Source organism: Eschscholzia californica, unplaced genomic scaffold, assembly GCF_041429995.1.
Source record: "Eschscholzia californica isolate CP2 unplaced genomic scaffold, dmEscCali1.0.p SCAF_4, whole genome shotgun sequence".
Lineage (NCBI taxonomy): Eukaryota > Viridiplantae > Streptophyta > Magnoliopsida > Ranunculales > Papaveraceae > Eschscholzia > Eschscholzia californica.
Window position 1 is genome coordinate 1,869,733 of NW_028238461.1, and position 18,241 is coordinate 1,887,973.

Below are 18,241 nucleotides of genomic sequence, written 5' to 3' on the forward strand. Positions count from 1 at the left end.
AGAATGTAAAATATGCTTGTAGAATGTAAAATATGCTAGTAGAATCAGTAAGATGCTAGCAAAATAGTTTGCTTTTTAACCTCACAAAAGAATTTGTAGATGTTTAATTGGATCGAGATAGATATAAAAAACAAATCACAAATTCATACTTTCTTGAAGTTCAAAGAACATAGAGTTACAGAGATAGAAAATCGTTTTTGGGAGAGAGCATCTCGTTTTAGGTAAATATTCATTGAATTGGTAGGTTAATTTAGACAAATATCAGTTTTGGAAATAATATATTTTCTTGAATTCAAAGAACATATAGTTACAGAAAGAAAAACTCGTGTTTGGGGGGAGAGAAACTAGTTTTAGGTAAATATACATTGATTTGGTAGGTTACTTTAGAAAAATATAAGTTTTGGAAATAAAGATTAACATTAAATATCCACCATAAATATTCTTTCATAAAATTTATGGAAAGAATAATTGTAGTAACTCAACCATTATAAACCTTTGGTTTACCAATGGTTAAAAAATATTTATGAAAGGGCAAAATTGAGAGAAAATTAAAGGATTGATGCATGGGGCCCACCAAATAGTGAATTTTTGGACTTATTTTACATTTTCGGTTTATTTTGGTTTTATTTTATTTATTGATTTAGGAGTGGATATATGACTAATTACCCCCCTATTTTTGGACCTTAAACTCAAAAATCCTTTTATTTATTTTGACTCAAATAGTTAAAACACTTGTTACCAAACCGACTGCATAAATATTTACGATTCATTACTCTTCTCCATCTCTATACTTTTTTCTCTTCATATGTTGTATGCTAGAGAGCCTAGAAGTCTTTGATGTTTACAGTTCTAAATCTGTTTTTGTAGGTTAGTCGGGAAGTCTCAAGTCACATGCATCATATGGTTTCAGGTAGGGCTTGTTAATATGCAGAAAGTAACAAAAGACTGTGTCTTCTCTTCCCCTGTATGTTTTTTATGCCCACATTGTCTTTTGTTAAACCACCCACACACCACACCTCAAAATATTTTTTTCACTTCATCCCCTCTCTCTCTCTCTCTCTCTCATAACAACAATCCAAATCCCAAAAAGACAGACCAAGAAGGAGCTATGAAGAAGCTTGTTTTAATTTAATCACAACCACGAAACCAAACTCCCATTCAGTGGCGATTCACCTGATACTGTTTCCTGGGCTTCTACAATTCTTACAGGTCCTTCTTCTCCATACCCTTTTCTTCTTTTTCTTATTAAATACCACTCATTTGTTATTTTCTTTTCTTCAAGTGCAATTTAATGATTACATTTATTGTCAAGATCAAGTTCATTCTGATTTTTTTTTTTTTTAATTTTCTGGGTGTTTGTGTGTCTAGTTGGATTTCTCTTGATTTTACTTTATGGGTTTCTCTCTTTTCATGGGCAACGTTTCTGGATAAAATGCACATCTGGTGTTCTAGATTCCAAGTACTTTTTGTGAATGATTGGAGTACTATCAAACTATCACATGGTTTTCAGTTTGAGTTTTTGTGTTTGTTATGATTATCAATTACAACTTAGTTTTCTGTATGATTTTCTTGCTTTTTTTGCTATGATTATCAATTGAGAATTGACTAGGTCGAGGCGTCCACTCGCCTTTGTTTTAATTTGGGTGGATTGTGATGTATAATTCTGTTTACCATGAACAGGTGTGCAGAGAACAATTTGGGTGATGAAATCACAAGCATGATTTGGGTGATGAAATCACAAGCATTTGAGCGCTCAGACTTTTGTATTTCTCGACAACGTTTAGTTTATTGAGACCCGAAATTTGGTTTTTGTTCATTTAACATGACTACCCGTTTACCTTGTTTTACGCCTTATGATACTCGATATCCAGTTGGAGTTTCAGCTGTCCAGGGAAGAAAAGTTGTTAGGGGGATTCATCTTGATAGTAGTATTAGATTCTTGAAGACATTTGACGGAAAGAATGATGGAATATTATATTCAGGTCAAAGGTTTACATCTAGTTTGTCTCATTTTAAATGCTCGATGAAGTCCAACAATATTAGCCCATATCAAAATAGGGATCCTTTCTTGAATCTGCATCCTGAAGTTTCAATGCTTAGAAGTGACAAGAATGAAAATGTTAGTAGTCCGAGAATGGATAATTCAGGTAGTAGTGTCACAGATAGTTCAAGGGATTCATCTGCTCAACCGAATTACGGGGAGGCCAAGATTAAAGTTATTGGTGTAGGAGGTGGTGGCTCAAATGCTGTTAATAGAATGATTGCAAGTTCCATGAAGGGTGTGGAGTTTTGGATTGTTAATACAGATGTTCAAGCTATGAGGATATCACCCGTGTTTCCAGAGAACAGGGTTCAGATAGGTCAGGAGCTAACTAGGGGTCTTGGTGCTGGCGGCAATCCTGATATCGGTAGACATTCTGCCAAAGAAAGCAAAGAAGTGATAGAAGAGGCAGTTTTTGGTGCCGATATGGTTTTCGTGACAGTAAGTAAAACTCGCATTTGCACATCGAATTTGATTCAATTAATAGTTATGCTATATCATATTGTGAACCTAACCCTTTTGATATACTGGAGACATTAGTTTGGAGGTTAAAAAATATGAAAAAATGGGTTTGTGGGTGTGGTCTTGGGACTTCCTTGTCCAAGTGGTCTTGGGCCTCTCTTACCCGATAAGCCAGCTCAAGGTGAGCGACTTTCTCTCAAACTTATAAGGTGACCACCACCCACTACCAATATGGGACAAACTTCAATTATCTTTCCCTTTACACGTTGGGACCTGGAAGATTATTATCTTCCCCTTCCACATGAAAGTCCACATGCTTATAATGTGACCACCACCTCCTCCCACAACCATTGTGGGCCTATCCCGACAGGGTTCACCATTCTTTAGGGACTTTACCTTAATTGGGAGTTCTCAGGCTATTTTTGGTATGTTCTAACTATCCTTGAAATAGTTGAATGTACAATCTCTTTGTAACAATCTTTTATATCAGTACAAAATTCTCGTCTTTGTCATGTAAGTTGCTATCGCTGAAAATAGGAAACGTTTGGTTACTGATTAGATTGGTGTATAGCATGGTTCTATACAAGTGGTCAACTGCTTTGAAAGCTTTTTTCTGAAATCTGTTCAAATTTATATTTGTAGACCAATAACTCAAATCGAGCCGAATGATTCAAACGAAATTATAGCATGGTTCTATACAAGTGGTCAACGGCATGTAATCTATTAATAGTAGATCCTATCATAGAATCTCCACTTCCTTGCTTAAGTAGAAGTTGTATTGCAGTCTTTCACGAATAACTGGGCAAGCCAAACTTTCTTCGCACAATCATGACTTCTGTATCCATGGCCAGCCTTCTAGTACCCTCAATTTTGGAGTGCTAGCTATTAATAGATTACATGCCGTTCTTTGTTGTTCTTGTCAAAAAAATAAAAAATTGCCCACCAGTAAGAAAAGAAAAAGAAAATAAAATCACAGGTAGAATTCATGGGAGACAACCCACTTAATTTTAATGTTCCTTTTTTCTTCTCATAAATTGCATATCATAATTGCATTGTTTGCTATTTGTTTCGTTTCCTGATCTATGCCTTACGTGCAGGCTGGAATGGGTGGAGGAACTGGCACCGGAGGGGCTCCAGTAATTGCAGGTGTTGCGAAGTCAATGGGTATCTTAACAGTTGGTATTGTAACAACCCCTTTCTCTTTTGAGGGACGAAGGCGAGCAATTCAAGCACAGGAAGGAGTAGCTGCTTTGAGAGAAAACGTGGACACACTTATTGTAATTCCTAATGATAAGTTGTTGACCGCTGTTTCTCAGTCTACCCCTGTAACTGAAGCATTTAATTTGGCCGATGATATACTCCGACAAGGTGTTCGTGGTATCTCTGATATTATAACGGTATGGAAGGCCATATTTCAATGTTGGAGTGCTATATTTACATAGTAATTAACTTAAAAACAGTAGAAGGTCTAATCAACTTCTACGCAGATTTCTTTGACCATTTTAGCTTTGACATCTTGATGAACACATCAATGGTGAAATTGGGTAATTGGAATTCAACATCCTTATTTTCTTCTTTTGCTTTTTTCGAGGGACGACAATGAATAGCCATAAAACTAATTTTAAGTCTATATTATGCTTTTACAAGTAGATAGACTTGATAATTTGCTTATGTTATATGAAGCTTTTGCTTTATGGTGAATCAACTCGCATATTGCATCTTGGTTTTCTTTTGGCTAGTCAAGATAATGTCGGAATACTAGATTTGTAACTCTTGGTTTCTATTCTTTATTCTCAAACTGTAGGTATTAGGCTCTGCCAAGATATTCTTTCGGTTTCTTGATTGATGATAAGTTATTCTGATTGCAGGTTCCAGGTCTGGTTAATGTTGACTTTGCTGATGTACGTGCTATCATGGCAGATGCAGGTTCCTCTCTCATGGGAATAGGAACTGCAACAGGTATCATCACTAATTTAAGATATTTCGAAGGACAATATCGCCTTAATTGATTGGATTGTTGTTGTGAGAAAATTTAAAATCTGATTCTTGTCAGAGTTCTCTGGTTGGTAAATAATAGTTAATACTTAATACCAAGTTCTTGATTTTCTTGGGGGTCCTCGTTTTAACCTTACTGTATTAATCTTTAACTGCATCCATACAATAAGGACTCAACCTATGATAGTTGTTTCATTTGAAAATGGGTTGACTTGCTTGTATAGTTATGCCGATTTGTTGATTTTTTTTTTCTTTCGAATGTTTTCAGGCAAAACTAGGGCAAGAGATGCCGCGTTAAATGCCATCCAATCACCTTTACTAGATATTGGTATTGAAAGGGCGACAGGAATAGTATGGAACATCACTGGTGGGAGTGATTTAACTTTGTTTGAGGTAGACGCATATTATTAAATCACATGATCTAAGATTTATCGCTGGATTAAACCTCTTTCTCTTCATATGTCTACTTACATTGAAATTTTTGAAGGTAAATGCTGCAGCTGAGGTGATATACGACCTTGTCGACCCAAGTGCAAACTTAATATTCGGGGCAGTGGTAGATCCGTCACTTAGTGGTCAAGTAAGTTCTCTCTGGTACTCAAAATTGTCGATCCTTGCACATTGACGTTGGTTTTACCTTCTCTCGTTTCACTTGGTAAGCTTGGTTAGAGTCGTTAGAGCTCTCATTTTGATTGAATCATTTGATATAACTACTGTTTAGTTGTCCAAAGCTCTTAGTTTTAAAAAGCAAGCCAAAAAGATGAACGCAATGCTAATTGAGTGATGGTTAATGATCTTCTCTGGCTTATCTTCTGTCATAGAAATCCTAGTAATGGATTCTTTATGTTCTTCATAAGAGTAGAAGTTCATCTGAGTTCAGTTTGAGACGTGTTAATTTATGATGGGTGATATAGAAAATAAAGCACCAAGTCCTATTTCTCTGCTTTCAGATCAGCATAACACTCATTGCCACCGGATTCAAACGTCAAGTGGAAAGCGAAGCGAAGGTAAAGCTTTTACGAAACGCATTAGAGAGCAATCTTAACTTGCCCCCTCTTTAGTCATTAGACTCTATCAAGATGTCTTGTACTTGAAAAGCCTGATCATTTGGATGGAATGCAGGGAAGTCAGCAAGCTCAGGGAGGTGCAGATCTCAGATTCAACAGACGTTCTTCCTCTTCTTTTACCGAAGGTGGGGTTGTGGAAATTCCCGAGTTTTTAAAGAAGAAAGGCCGCTCAAGATATCCAAGAGCTTGACGTATAATTAATTACCTCGTAAAAAACATTCTTTACTTCTTTTAGTGTTCTTTTTTCCTAGTAAAAAACTACTAGGAAATAGTACAACATAGTCTTGTGGAAATATGTACCAAATTTCCAATAAAAAGTTATATTTAGGCTTTATTAATGCAGCTACTCCTCTTGATACAAATGTTGCTTGAGAGAGAGGGAGAGAGCTATAATTAGTGCAAGAACAAGCAAGATCATCTCCAAACCAACATATGACTTCTAAAATACCTACATACTAGTGTATTTTTTTTTATTTCGGGTTGTCCCACTCTGAAGTTGAATCTTTTGAATCAAATGAACATAAAACCAACTAAATCAGACTTTTTGGATCTGACATAGAGAAAATGCAAACGCAAACGCTACCTACTTTGAAAAAACTTTGTGCAGTATAATTTACTATTTGTATAATGTAAGCTTGTTTTTTTGAGATAGGAAGAATATTCTATTTAGCTTGTTGTGTATAGGCCAGCGCTTTGGGGAAAGCTAAAAAGTTTCCGGGGTGTGAAGACTTGGTCAAAAATTGGTCAAATTTGTTTGACAATTTTATTTAGGGAAAAGCAAAATAGCTTCTCCACCTCACCTCTCTCTCTCTCTCCACCTCACTTCTCTCTCTCCACCTCACCTCTATCTTCTCCGATTAGGTCGCCGGCCGGAAAATTTTCCGGCCGGCGATCATTAAAAAAAAAAAAAAAAAATTTCACTCTCTCTCTCTCTCTCTAGAAACTCCGGCGAAGGGGTTTCCCTTCGCCGGAGTTCCGGTCTGTTGAAGAACAGACCGGAACTGGTCTGTTCTTCAACAGACCAGATCTGGCCTGTTGAAGAACAGACCAGATCGGTCTGTTCTTCAACAGACCGGAAGTGGTCTGTTGAAGAACAGACCAGTCCGGTCTGTTCTTCAACAGATCCGGTCTTCAACAGGCCGGATCTGTTGAAGAACAGACCGGACTGGTCTGTTCTTCAACAGACCACTTCCGGTTTGTTGAAGAACAGACCGATCTGGTCTGTTCTTCAACAGACCCGATCTGGTCTGTTGAAGAACATATCAGATCTGGTCTGTTCTTCAACAGGCCAGATCGGTCTGTTGAAGAACAGACCGGGACTCCGGCGAAGGGAAACCCCTTCGCCGGAGTTTAGAGAGAGAGAGAGTGAAATTTTTTTTTTTTTTTTTTTTTAATGGTCGCCGACCGGAATATTTTCCGGCCGGCGACCAAATCGGAGAAGACAAAGAGGTGAGGTGGAGAGAGAGTGAGGTGAGGTGGAGATAGAGTGAGGTGAGGTGGAGATAGAGTGAGGTGAGGTGGAGATAGAGTGAGGTGAGGTGGAGTGTTTTTTTTTTATTTCCCCTTAAAATTTATTTCCCCGGAAAATCTCTGAAATTATACATCTTCCCTTTAAAATTTCACACCCCGGAAACTATTTAGCTTTCCCCAAAGCGCTGGCCTTGTGTATAATTTACTATTTTTATAAAGTGAGTAAAACTTGACTCCGTCGAGAAAAATTGACTAAAAATGGATATAGAAATCGTTTATAGGATATAGAAGGCCTCAGCCCGGAGCTCCAGGCCCACGATACATTGTCGTCTACCCTAGTTTATCTCTCTACCAATAAAAAGCTCGGAAACCCTAGTTTAGGGTTTTCCATCTCCGCTCTCTCGTTAGGTTAGTTGCTCTACTTTGCCTCGTTGAACCTTTTTCTTCTTCTGGTTTTTCGATTTCTGATTGTTTTGGGTAGGGAGAAAATGTTAATCTAGATCTGTTTGTATTGACAATGGATCTATTCGTGAGTGTATCTTTTTCATAAGAACCCTAAGTCGATTATATAAGTAGTGTAAAGGTTCAGTCAAGTTGTTTGATTGATTAGCCCTAACTGATATATAATGTTCATTTTGTGTTCTTTTCAGGTTAGAACTTTTTAGAGGACCTCAGTAAAAGGTTCCAAAATGAGGTACTCTTTCTTCTCTTTGTTACAGTTATATAGAAATTTTCTCATGATACATCTATAGGTTATAGATCAGATTTTATCTATTATCACTATGTTATATCAGCAATCGAAAATCATAGTGCTTGTTCAGCTTAGTTTGTAGATCTAGTTTTTGATATTGTGTATCTTGGTTTGTTTGCTCTACTGATACCCTTAAACCAATCGTCGATGACAAATTTATATGTTGATTGAAGAAAACCTTTAAATTTAACTAAATGCCCTGGTTTTGGTTGTTAATTAATGTAAAATTTCCAATGAAGTGAAACCCATAGTCAAATCCCTTCAACAAACTCAACATGGGAATTTTGAAGTTTCATTTGCTCTATTGATACCCTTAAATTAATTGTTGATGACACATTTTTCATGTTGAGTGAAGAAAACCTTTAAATTTGACTGAATGCCCTGGTTCGGTTCTAATGTTCTATATTAATTTCAATATTTGAATGAATTCAAACCCATAGTCGAATCCCTCGAACAAATCACCATGGAATTTCAGGGTTTGGTTTACTTTAGTGGACCACTAGTTTTTATTTCATTTCAGTCATTAAGGGTAGTTGTGAGGTTCACCTATTTGTTTGTAAAAAGACACTTAAGATGTGGGGACAAATTAGTGAATACCCATTTCTTGGGTTGGGCTTTTTTCTTTTTCAATGATATCAGTCAATTTCCGTAAAAAGTACCTTCTGACTGGTGTTTGATAGACTGGAATTTTGATAAACATTGAAATACTATATTTGCCATTCTACAGTATGCCACTATTTAGAACCAAGGATTACTCTAATCTAGTTTAAATATCCTTATCTCTTTTACAGTAAGCTTCAAAGTGAAGTTTTGAGAGAAGCAATCACCCAGATCTCTGGAGATGCTAAGGAGAAAGCCCGTAAGTTCACTGAGACAGTGGAACTACAGATTGGTCTGAAGAACTACGACCCTCAAAAAGATAAGCGTTTCAGTGGTTCCGTAAAGTTGCCACATATCCCTAGGCCTAAGATGAAAGTTTGCATGCTTGGGGATGCTCAACATGTGGAAGAGGTAAGCTTTTCTTCTATTTAGTGTACTAGGTTATGTAAGATACTTTTCGTGACATTGTTCGGTGAATATGAACTCTGCCCTATGAAGTCCATTGTGTTGTAGAAGCATGAATGAGTATCAGAGTATGTTTGTGACATGTGAATATGAACTGCGGCTGGACCACACCTCCCACTTTGTAGCTTTGATGGAGAATATGTGTAACTGAAAAACAGGCAAATCACTTCTTTGTTGATTGGGTTTTCATGTGGTAAACTGGATTGTAGTAACTTAATGATTGCAATAAATTTAGATCCTTGAAGAGGTGTGTATTTCCCCGAGTGTTTTTTCACAGCCCCCGGAGATAAGTCTCTTGAATCAGAATAGGATCTGACATAAATCTAACATCTCAGAAAGCTAGTGTCTGTATCAATCAGCTCATGGCTCGCTATGATGCTTACATTCTAATTATGTTCCCCACTTTCGGTATGAAGTTCCATTTAATTGTATCATTGCTTTTGGTTTCATTGGTGAACTGCTGTAATGTGTTACTTGACCTCACTTTTTCAAAAATTACAAGCTATTAGTTTTAATTGCAGGCTGAGAAGATAGGTTTGGACTACATGGATGTAGAAGGGCTAAAGAAGCTTAACAAGAACAAGAAATTGGTCAAAAAGCTCGCTAAGAGGTTTCATGCTTTTCTAGCATCAGAAGCTGTCATTAAGCAGATTCCTCGTCTACTCGGACCTGGTCTTAACAAGGCAGGAAAGTTCCCTACCCTTGTGTCTCATCAAGAATCACTGGAAGCCAAAGTTAACGAAACCAAGGCTATGGTTAAGTTTCAACTAAAGAAGGTTTTGTGCATGGGTGTTGCTGTGGGTAACCTTGGAATGGAAGAGAAGCAAATCTTCCAAAATGTTCAACTCAGTGTCAACTTCCTTGTTTCATTGTTGAAGAAGAACTGGCAAAATGTAAGTCATTTCACCAACTTGGATAAAGTAGTAGTAGAAATCCTTAAAATGCATTGTTTATTGATAGCGGTAATTAATTGATGTGTTTGGTTGTTTGTGAATTCAGGTTCGCTGCTTGTACTTGAAGAGTACCATGGGAAAGCCAGTCCGCATTTTCTAGGTATTTTGTTATTAAGTTGAAGAGATCTAGGTGTTAGACAATTGTAGACGTCTCCTCCTCAGAATTGGTTAACCTTTTTGTTTCGAGCTCAAATTTCATTTCTGTTTTCTTCTGGACCTTGAGTAGCAACTGAAACTTTGAAACATTAGTCTTTTTTAATGTTTAAATCGAAGATATTTTTGGAATTCATACATTTAGTTTTGCTCTAATGGTTTTGTTTCAGTATAAAGAATTATGCGATGATCTGCTTGTTAGTCTCTGCTCTTTTTGATTATCATTGTGTCCAGTCTTATTAAATGACTACGGGATTGACCATGAAGATATTTTTGTAAATGTTGTAGACGTGAAGTTGCTTAAATAGAACAGATTAATATCTAAAGCATCCAAGAGATGAGATCATCACAAAAGTATATGGTACTCGGCATTTTACCATCTACATTTCTCAGTAATATGTTTTTGATGTCTTGTTAACGACGGGGGTATGGGAGGATGAACTAGTATGTGTACTCTCTAACCCTGAGCTGAAAGTAAGAAATCATCCCAGTTACCTTGAATATTGTCATGTACTAATGGTATTTCTATTCATAGGTGCAAACCCTTGGATTCTCTGTTCAAGAAGAATCATTTTTTTCCGAACCATTCTAGATTCACTCCCATGTACATAATGCAATCTTGGCGTGTGGATTTGATTCTATTTCTGCTCGAGTACTTATTACTGAGGGGTAAGCTTAATTACAAATTAGTATTGAGGGGTTCACTAGGGGGATTGATCATCTCCAAGACATACGTAGACGTTCAAACTTTATGTTGTAAGGAAAGTTGAAGTTAAAACTCAGCCAATTTGTAATTTGTTTTGTATGATGTGTTCATAGATCTAAAATTTTGTGAAGGATGTTATAATACCATAGAGCAACCCACTACTGACTACCCCAATAGGGGAAAAATGATTACCTAATTTGTTTTGGCTCCAAATTCTTGTCAACTCGTCGTTTAGGCCCTTTTAAGTATCTGACAATTCGCGATTTAGTCTCCGGAAGTCAAAAAATTTTGAATTTTTTTCGGTATAGTTTTCTCCCAGCTATCTTAAAAGTTTTGAGAATTTTGATGTTCTAGGGCTTCAAAATGCTGGTAACAAAATTTAACGAATAACAAGCTCTAAGATGACGTTTCAAATTTAGAGTGTTTTTCTTGAAGATCTTTAATCGCCACATATGCAAGCCAATATGTACGTTTTGGAGTCTTTCTCAAGTGTCCCATTAGAGATCTCTAATTGACCAAGCAGGCAAGCAGTTAAGAGATGTTTTGCAATCCACTTTTTTCACACTTTCCTTCTAAATTTTTTAGAATTTTTGTTATGTAAGATGCTCTAATTTCGTCTCCCCCAAGAATTTCCTCTGTCCTAAAAACAGCAAACCATATTTACCCATCTTAATTTTTTTTTTTTGAAAATCAACTAAAAAAGTCATTACAAATGCATTGATACATTAATAAGATGTGATAAATATGATAATTGCCTAATTAAATCTTGAAAGAAACAGGCCTAAAGCCCAACTAATATTGATTTAAAATTCATGGAAACTAATGACTAAAGTCTATCTAACTACCATGTTTATATCTTTAATATCTCAAGTTCAATATCCATGGATCACGCCTTTGTTAGGAATCGAATCTGAGACCTACAGAGTTCAAGAGTACATGCCTTAGTAATTGAGCTATCAGTTGTTGGCTACCCACGTGGATAGCAAGACAAGAAAAGACGAGAACTGGATACGGACAGCCCGATTAGTAATTGAGCTATCAGTTGTTGGCTACCCACGCGGATAGCAAGACAAGAGAAGACGAGAACTGGATACGGACAGCCCGACCAAACCAACCCGGTGTAATCTGGGGATGCACTAAAATTTACTGGGTGCCAATAGAATAGAATCAGGCTATTAACCCACGGCCGGGCCGGCGGTAAATCAAATCCTGCAAAAAATCCATAGTTTATTCCTGATTACTCAAAAGAGCCCTAAACCTCAATTCTCATATCTGATCTAATCTCATTAAAATCAGGAAGAAGAAGAAGGTTGGAATCATGGCGATCCGAGCAACGGTTGCTCGATTTCCGATTGACGCAGATGCACAAGAAGCAGGAGGATTACCTTGGGGTGTTACAGTAACTCCATTTTCAACAACTGATGAACATGGTTTAGCTCCTGTTTATGGATCTGATGGTCATCTTCTTCCTCGCTGCGAGAATTGTTGGGCTTATTTTAATACTCATTGTGAATTGGATCAGTGGGCATGGAATTGTTCTTTATGTGGAACCCTAAATGGTTTAACTTCACAGGCAATTGCTCGTTATTCTCATCCTCAATCTTGTCCTGAAATGATGTCTTCATTTATAGATCTTGAACTTCCTGGTAAATTTCGTTTAAATGAGATTTATATAAAAGGATTTTGTTTTACAGTTTGATCTGATTTGTTGTGTATTTTAGTTGATGGATCTGATGAAGAAGCTATGCAAGCTCGCCCAGTATATGTTGCGGCAGTGGATTTATCTTGTAAGTTCTGATTGGGGATGATTATCTCTGTGAATTCGAATAACTGAATTGGTCTAGTTTTCACTTACAGAATTTTTATATAGAGTGAAACTCTGTGATTCTAATTTTGTGGCTTCTTTAGATGAATCAATACTTTTATATATGAATTTGGTAGATATGCCCTAGAATGACGATGGGTAGTTCACACTTCACAAATGGATTATCTTTCATTGATCACTTTGTATAATGTTTGATGTTCCCTTGATGATGAACAATTTTAAAAAAAGAAAAGAAGTGTTTTTCCTCGTTGATGCGTTTTGTTTTTTACAATGTCAGGCGGTGCCTCGAGGGCACGAGGTGATAAAGAGGCGTAACTTCAATTTCATATATTTTAATGTAGTGATAGATAGGATATCGTTCATAGTATCAAATTAGTTATTTAATAGTAAAGTTAAAGGATATGATGGCTTTCAGTCACATCTTATGTGCCTTTTAAAATATTGATGATGAATGTGGAGGGTACGTGTTTTCAACCGTTCAACGACAATTTAATCACATAGAATTAGTTCCATTGGTAGACTATAAATAGATTTGGTCTTTTAGTAAATAGTAGGAACGATGTATCTCACATAATTTTAAATTCTTGAACTTCTATGCAGCCTCTGAAGAGTTTTTGGAACTTACCAAGAGTGCTTTATTAGCAGCATTAGAAGGTAAGTGGATTTTCAGGAAGAGGTGATATTCTGTACTTCCATTTGTTGAGTTATATGCTTAGAAAGCTAAACAATTTCTTTCTTTCGTCTCTTGGAACATCGGCAGCTCTTGCACCAGGATCGTTATTTGGGCTTGCAACATTCAGCCATAAATTGGGGTTATATGATGTTCAAGGGCCTATACCTGTTGTTAAGAACGTTTTCATACCCCCAGAGTCAGACAGCACAGTAGCAACAGAACTTGAAGATGTCATGCCATTGTTATCTTTTTTAGCTCCGGTATGCGATATCTAAGTCTAAGAGACCTTTTTTTTCGAAATTCTTTCATAGTTTCCATTAGGTAATACAAATTACACTTTTAAATAGGATAAGTTTTAGTATTTAATAATTATGAAACAGGTAGAAACTTGCAAGGACCGCATTGCTGCGGCACTGGAAACATTAAAGCCAATGTCTTCCTGGGAGAGAACCGCAGCTGCTGGGCAAGGTCTAGAAGGTGTTTTTCTGGGTGGGCGAGGTTTTGGGGCAGCAATGGAAGCCCTCATTAATTACCTTGGATCAGAATATGGAAATACTTTTGCATTAGGTACGAATATCATAACCTACAAAATATACATTTGTTACATTTGCTTGAAGTCTATGAAACTATAGTCTAAATGTGCTTTTCTCGACAGTTCTCAAATGTTATGACCTGAGTACTTTTTCCACACTGGTTACAGCCAGGGTGTTTGCATTTCTGTCTGGTCCTCCTGACTTCGGGGTTGGACAATTAGACACAAGACGGTACGGTGAGCAATATGCTAGCAAAAGAGAGGATGCAGATCGTGCTTTACTTCCTGAGCAGACACCTTTCTACAAAGATCTGGTATTATTGGTTTCATTTAAGGTTAATTATTTTTGAAATTGACTTTGAAATGTAATTACTGATGAATTTTCTGCAGGCCACTGTTGCTGTTCAAGCAGGCGTTTGTGTTGATATATTTGCTGTTACAGATGAATATACAGATTTGGCATCATTGAAGTTTTTAAGTATTGAAAGTGGAGGGTCATTGTTCTTATATTCCAATGCAGATGATTCAACTCTTCCTCAGGACATGTAAGTGATTGTTTCAACATGAGAGACAGAATTAGTTGGCAGTATATAAATGTAATATAAATATAATTTATATTCTTGAGATTCACATTTTGATGTCTAACCTGCTGATGTGAAGTTGGATTACATATTAGTGATTCATCTATTGGATGATTGTTAACTGATCTTTCTGCAGGTACCGGATGCTGAGTCGTCCGTATGCATTTGGCTGTGTACTTCGGTTGAGGACATCTTCCGAGTTTAAACCTGGCCGTTCTGTATGTGATAAATAATTGTGGTGTTTGAACTTCATTTTGTTCATCCGACGTTGGACCCCATCCTCACTTGTTTACGTTTTTGCAGTATGGTCATTTCTTCCCAGATCCTCAGTACGAAAATGTTCAACACATTATTTGTTGTGATTCTTATGCCACATATGCGTATGACTTTGAGTTCGCCAACACTGTGGGATTCTCGAGGTATTAAAATCTCAGCCATTTCAGGATTTGTTTGTTGTGAAGTATACAAATTAAAGTACGATATTGCAGATTACTGAGATTCATAAAGAGCCGGATCTTGTTGGGTACTAGTGTCTATATATATGGGATGTTTGTTAGTTCTTCCATAGTACTCAGGCTTGCTGACCGTAGCTGTTGTCACGAACTTATGATCAGTGTGGTTTTTCTTGGACTCAGTTTCTGTTGGTGATATTTAAAAGTCATCTGATTCTGCTAGATCAGTAATTTTCAGAAGATGAAGTTGTAATAATATAATGCTTTAATTTGCAAAGAAAATGTAATCTAGTCCCTCGGGACACCATCGTTAGCATAAAACGTCATGTATGGCCCTCTATTCGAAGAGACTCAGATAGTTTCTTTTAAATATTCTTATTACTTTGGCGCGGAAACACAATCTCTGACTGGTACTAGTGCTTTGTTCATGGCAAAGCATTAACAATACTTTCAGAAAAAAGAAGAAGAAGCATGCACAACGTATGATTTGTGTAGCGGACGCCAACTGTGGTGTGTTTATTAATTGAAATGGTTTAATATAAGTTTATGCTTTTGCAGACACTCGGAGCCCCCAGTTATGCAGGTTGCATTTCAGTATACTGTTATTGTCCCACCTGATGAAAATTCAAAATTGATTTCTGCAAGTAGGTATGATTAGCTGTACCTGATCATGACAAATTATCTCATCTTCTAAATGTGTATGTTGATAGAATATGCTCTTTTGTAGGCCCAACTATTCCCTCCAGCGACGATTGAGGATACGGACTTTACAATATGGGACTGCTAGAAATTTTAATGAATTGTATGACAGCGTGGATTCTGAAGTCGTTGTCTCAATACTCGTCCACAAGGTACTACATTTGTGCCTAGTCTGCTCCAGCTTCTGCCATGCCATTGTAATAGATTGATAGATTATGATACTAGAGACACTAATACAAGATAAATTTTGGTACTCAGACTTTTAGATCCCTCGGCTTATAACCTTGATTTTGTTCGTTTTATCTTCAGCCTTCCTTGGCCAACTAATTCACACTCTAGTTTAATAGTTTCTTTCTTTGAAGATTTTAAAGTTCTGTTCCAACCTGCCATGATGGGTGAAAAAAATTGTAAGAGTAGTATTCTAGGAAGGTAGTACTTGGCTAGTTGGCTTCTTGCTTGAACCCATGATAGTGCACGGAAAAAATGCTTGTGGGATTTCAAAATTTCTTTCTCTCCTACTGGACATAATCCATGGTTGTCTAGATCGTGGAACTCTTTGTTGTATGAACGCATTTTTCAAGGAGGAAAGGAAGGTGAGTTGTTAAAGATTCCAAGCAAGAGTAAGTTATACTATTTCTCTTTTGTGTCACCTTTGTGACGTGTTGGTCGTCAGTGTCATGACAACTGTATGACTGATATTCTTGGACAATTATGTGGTCGTATTTTTTTCATTTCTAAAATCTGTTCTTTTTATTCATTCGATATTTCGATGCAATTTTACGTATTATACGGAGACCAGATTTATTGACGGGTTCATGCAACTCATCTGATATTGTAGAAGTGTTCTACTATTTTCCTGGTTTGTTACCATTCTGTCATTGATTAGAGAGAGATGGGAATTGCTACCATCAAACATAGAATGTTAATTTTTCTTCTTCTCCACACTGACCTGCATTCATGGTTTGTTGATTATTAGCTATTTTTTTACTTAATTTAGGTTATATTAGCTTCTTTGGAGCAAGGAGTCAGAGAGGGCCGGGCACTACTCCATGATTGGCTTGTTATCCTTACAGCACAGTACATTGATGCTTGTAAACTTGGTCAAACTGAGAGTGGAAATTCGACCAGTTCTCATATTGATGTTGCCTTCTCTCAGTGTCCACAATTACAGCCTTTACCCCGCCTTATATTTGCTTTACTCAGAAATCCTCTTCTTCGTTTCCATGAAGAAGGTGTTCACCCCGACTACCGTATATACCTACAATGTCTTTTCAGGTACAAATTCTGCTCACTAGTCCCTACCACTAGGCAAGGCAACACGATAAGCTAATTCCTTGTATTTTTTATATGTTTATGTGTGTGTGTGGGTCGTGCATGTGGTAGACCTTGACGTCCCAAGTCCTAATATTTTGAGTTGTCGAATTATTTGAATGAAGTGATGGATTAAGCTTTTGATGCAGTGCACTGGACCCAACTTCACTCAGCCGTGCTATATATCCAGTACTGACATCGTATGCTACCCCTGACAAGCAAGCGTATCCTCGCCACTCGTTGAGTCGTGCTGCTCTTCTAACCAGTGGGAGTCCGATATTTTTTCTAGATGCATTCACAACCTTAATCGTGTATTATTCTCCAACTGCAGATCCTTCGCTTCCCTTTCCTCCTCCCCATGATTGTAAGTAGTTTTAACTCTTTCATCGTTTTCGTCTTCTCTCATCATTATCATTATTCACCAACACCGGAAACAAATTTCAGGAAAATATCTTGTTCTTTTGTAAAACAATCTTCTTTTTTCAGGTTTACTGCGTACTACGATAAACAAATTGAAACAGGAGAGAAGTATTACGCCAAAGCTCATGTTTATCAAAGGAGGGCAAGATGATGCAACTTCATTTGAGAATTATCTAATTGAAGAACAAGATGTTGATGGAAATGGCCTTACCAGCATCATGGGTTTCGTTTCATTCCTGGAAGAGATTACCCAGAGTGTCTTTGAATACATGAAAGCATAGAACCAGGTAATATTAACTTAAATTAGGTTTCATACAATACACCAAACTGCTGGTTCCTTGTGGAAAATTTCAATTAGAGGAAAACCTCAGAAGTATTTTGGTATGAACTGCTGTATTCATAGTTTCTTGAGGTTCCTATCTTATATAAACAACCCCTCCGAATAAATAGAAAGAGGCTTTCCGATCAATCAGGTTAAAGAAAAGGAAGTACAAGGCTCTACAAGTAAAGTTTCTTTCTCCATAGATGCATCAACTTCGTGAGCACCACAGGCTTTGAACTTTTGCAGGGTACCAGCTCCTCGGGGCCTCAAATTCTCATTGTAGAGATCCCTTTTGGAGATATACATTTTGATTTTGAGTTTAGAGGTTTTGTTCAAACCTGTAGAAACAAGTAGAATCAAATTAGAAGGATTGTTTTGAAACTTTTTGGTATTCATTTACAGTGGTGCTGGAGAATTATTGGAGATGAAAAAGGAGGCATGGATTCTCGACCTCGAACAATGAACATATCATTTGTTTTAATCCAAAATAAAAATTTTGGGATTCCATTTTTTGCGGAATAGTATTGAAAAAACTTACTATTTTACTGTGTTTTTTGAAGAAAAAAATAAATCGTCTAAAGAGAAAATCATTACCCTCCTTTTTCCAGTAATTTTTAGTGTTACAATCACTTTAGAGTTTATTAGAAGTCCTGTTGAATCCATTGATGACATAATCCCTACTTTGAAGTTTAAATTATTAGAGATTTTAAATGTGGTTAGTGATATGCCGACCAGATAAATACTCCAAGGTCTAACATGGGAA

The 18,241-nt window shown here is 36.9% G+C and overlaps 3 protein-coding genes across 8 annotated transcripts; all 3 read left to right on the forward strand.

Annotated features, from left to right (window-relative positions):
* Positions 1 to 872: 872 nt before the first annotated feature.
* On the forward strand, positions 873 to 5,927 carry LOC147541396 (cell division protein FtsZ homolog 2-2, chloroplastic-like). The gene is made up of 8 exons (XM_086673777.1): positions 873 to 1,209; positions 1,681 to 2,482; positions 3,601 to 3,900; positions 4,372 to 4,462; positions 4,767 to 4,891; positions 4,986 to 5,078; positions 5,449 to 5,505; positions 5,621 to 5,927. The coding sequence occupies exons 2-8, from the start codon at positions 1,823 to 1,825 to the stop codon at positions 5,753 to 5,755; spliced, it is 1,461 nt and encodes a 486-aa protein (XP_086529903.1). The 5' UTR covers positions 873 to 1,209; positions 1,681 to 1,822; the 3' UTR covers positions 5,756 to 5,927.
* A 1,372-nt stretch (positions 5,928 to 7,299) lies between these two features.
* Positions 7,300 to 10,093, forward strand: LOC147541397 (large ribosomal subunit protein uL1). 3 transcript variants are annotated; one of them, XM_086673779.1, is made up of 5 exons: positions 7,300 to 7,443; positions 7,686 to 7,729; positions 8,578 to 8,797; positions 9,373 to 9,744; positions 9,851 to 10,093. In XM_086673779.1, the coding sequence occupies exons 2-5, from the start codon at positions 7,725 to 7,727 to the stop codon at positions 9,902 to 9,904; spliced, it is 651 nt and encodes a 216-aa protein (XP_086529905.1). In that variant the 5' UTR covers positions 7,300 to 7,443; positions 7,686 to 7,724; the 3' UTR covers positions 9,905 to 10,093. The 3 variants fall into 3 exon arrangements, with proteins under 3 accessions (XP_086529905.1, XP_086529907.1, XP_086529906.1); XM_086673781.1 differs by having other exon boundaries at positions 7,431 to 7,564; XM_086673780.1 differs by lacking the exon at positions 7,300 to 7,443 and adding an exon at positions 7,451 to 7,570.
* A 1,347-nt stretch (positions 10,094 to 11,440) lies between these two features.
* LOC147541398 (sec23/sec24 transport family protein) lies at positions 11,441 to 17,985 on the forward strand. Of its 4 annotated transcripts, XM_086637309.1 has the most exons (16): positions 11,502 to 11,607; positions 11,691 to 12,309; positions 12,385 to 12,450; positions 13,089 to 13,142; positions 13,249 to 13,421; positions 13,542 to 13,728; positions 13,862 to 14,007; positions 14,084 to 14,238; positions 14,411 to 14,492; positions 14,578 to 14,693; positions 15,285 to 15,374; positions 15,454 to 15,577; positions 16,423 to 16,700; positions 16,886 to 17,100; positions 17,223 to 17,443; positions 17,881 to 17,985. In XM_086637309.1, exons 2-15 carry the CDS (start codon positions 11,982 to 11,984, stop codon positions 17,435 to 17,437), a joined length of 2,229 nt encoding a protein of 742 aa, XP_086493435.1. In that variant the 5' UTR covers positions 11,502 to 11,607; positions 11,691 to 11,981; the 3' UTR covers positions 17,438 to 17,443; positions 17,881 to 17,985. The 4 variants fall into 4 exon arrangements, with proteins under 4 accessions (XP_086493434.1, XP_086493432.1, XP_086493435.1 ...); XM_086637308.1 differs by having other exon boundaries at positions 11,441 to 12,309; XM_086637307.1 differs by having other exon boundaries at positions 11,532 to 11,607; positions 17,223 to 17,985.
* Positions 17,986 to 18,241: the final 256 nt, after the last annotated feature.

Excerpts from the sequence above, each read along its gene's own strand:
- LOC147541396 (XM_086673777.1), top strand. The coding sequence starts at position 1,823 with ATGACTACCCGTTTACCTTGTTTTACGCCTTATGATACTCGATATCCA. Across the intron at positions 3,901-4,371 it reads GTATCTCTGATATTATAACG|GTTCCAGGTCTGGTTAATGT; the intron begins GTATGGAAGGCC and ends TTCTGATTGCAG. Across the intron at positions 4,463-4,766 it reads GGGAATAGGAACTGCAACAG|GCAAAACTAGGGCAAGAGAT; the intron begins GTATCATCACTA and ends GAATGTTTTCAG.
- LOC147541397 (XM_086673779.1), top strand. Across the intron at positions 8,798-9,372 it reads ATGCTCAACATGTGGAAGAG|GCTGAGAAGATAGGTTTGGA; the intron begins GTAAGCTTTTCT and ends TTTTAATTGCAG. Across the intron at positions 9,745-9,850 it reads TGAAGAAGAACTGGCAAAAT|GTTCGCTGCTTGTACTTGAA; the intron begins GTAAGTCATTTC and ends TTGTGAATTCAG.
- LOC147541398 (XM_086637306.1), top strand. The coding sequence starts at position 11,982 with ATGGCGATCCGAGCAACGGTTGCTCGATTTCCGATTGACGCAGATGCA. Across the intron at positions 13,143-13,248 it reads TTTATTAGCAGCATTAGAAG|CTCTTGCACCAGGATCGTTA; the intron begins GTAAGTGGATTT and ends GAACATCGGCAG. Across the intron at positions 16,701-16,885 it reads TACCTACAATGTCTTTTCAG|TGCACTGGACCCAACTTCAC; the intron begins GTACAAATTCTG and ends CTTTTGATGCAG.